This window comes from Loa loa (genome assembly GCF_000183805.2).
Source record: "Loa loa unplaced genomic scaffold supercont3.758, whole genome shotgun sequence".
NCBI classification, from domain to species: Eukaryota; Metazoa; Nematoda; class Chromadorea; order Rhabditida; family Onchocercidae; genus Loa; species Loa loa.
In genome coordinates, this window is record NW_018108938.1 from 13,104 (window position 1) to 14,242 (window position 1,139).

The window sequence follows — 1,139 nt, forward strand, 5'->3', positions numbered from 1 at the left end:
AACGATCACTTCGATGGATGCGTTTCGTTTTTTAACATCAAATACGATCACTTCGACGGATGCGTTTCTTTTTAACGATCACTTCGACGGATGCGTTTCTTTTTAACGATCACTTCGACGGATGCGTTTCTCTTTTTTTTATTTACCAAGCGGTTAATTAAAACTTATATTTCAATCCATATTAAAATTTGAATGATAGGGAGAAAAAAGAGGATGGCATGTAATATTTTATTGTCTTTCTCTTTACAGTATATCGAATATGCCGGTGCAGAAAAAGAATGGGGTGACGGATTACGTGGTTTGAAACTTTCAGCAGCACGCTTTGCACTTCTTAATGTTGAAAATCGTCCACAACATACAAAAGTATGTTAGTTTATAAATATTTCAATTTTATCACTTTGTAAACTTATCACTTATCAATACATCATATTCATTCCTAAAATTCATCTAATTTTAAATATTATTTTTTGTATGAAATAAAGCAACAATTTTGAATAGCAATCATAAAGTTTCTCTTTTCCAATAATTTTTCATTTTAAAAAAACAAATAAATCTTACAAACGGATTTTTCATAAATGATCAAAATCGATTGTTTACCTTTCACTCTTTCTTTTCTATTAAAACTTTAATGAAAAGAAAACAAAAAGTTTAAATTAATTTTTTTCTTTGTACGACAATTAAATATATCAATTCCCATTAAATGCCATAGAAAAGTTTTTTTTTTGAAAAAAAATGAAGTTAATTCAAAAAAAGTTTAGATCGATAGTAAGCAATAAAAAATTCTCTCCTTATCCCATTTGAAAGCAATTACTCTTCTTTTTTCTCTCTCTTCCTCTCTCTCTCTCTCTCTTCTCCTCTTCCTCTTTCTCTTTCATTTATTTATCAAGGATTAAAAAACAATGGAGGGGAGGAAAAAAAAGAAGTTGTGAATATTTCAGAATTGGCGTCCTCAATTACTTGTCATTGCACCAGACTCAAAAGAAAGTGAGAATGGATTGTTTGCATTTGTATCACAGCTAAAAGCTGGCAAAGGTCTTACGCTAATTGCAAAATGCATTGAGGGTAATTTTATTAAACATGCGGATGCTGTTGAAATTGCTCGAAATGTAAGCTGTAATTTAATGAAATTAAAAAAAAAA

At 29.4% G+C, this 1,139-nt stretch overlaps 1 protein-coding gene across 1 annotated transcript in view; it reads left to right on the forward strand.

Annotated features, from left to right (window-relative positions):
* LOAG_18963 (K /cl-cotransporter protein 2) overlaps positions 1-1,139 on the forward strand; it is a gene marked incomplete at both ends in the record, with an annotated part of 9,054 nt that extends 7,915 nt beyond the window's left edge. The window contains 2 exons of the mRNA XM_020451624.1: positions 250-363; positions 939-1,139. Of these exons, the coding sequence (XP_020304577.1) occupies positions 250-363; positions 939-1,139 (315 nt within the window). The remainder of the gene's footprint in view (positions 1-249; positions 364-938) is intronic.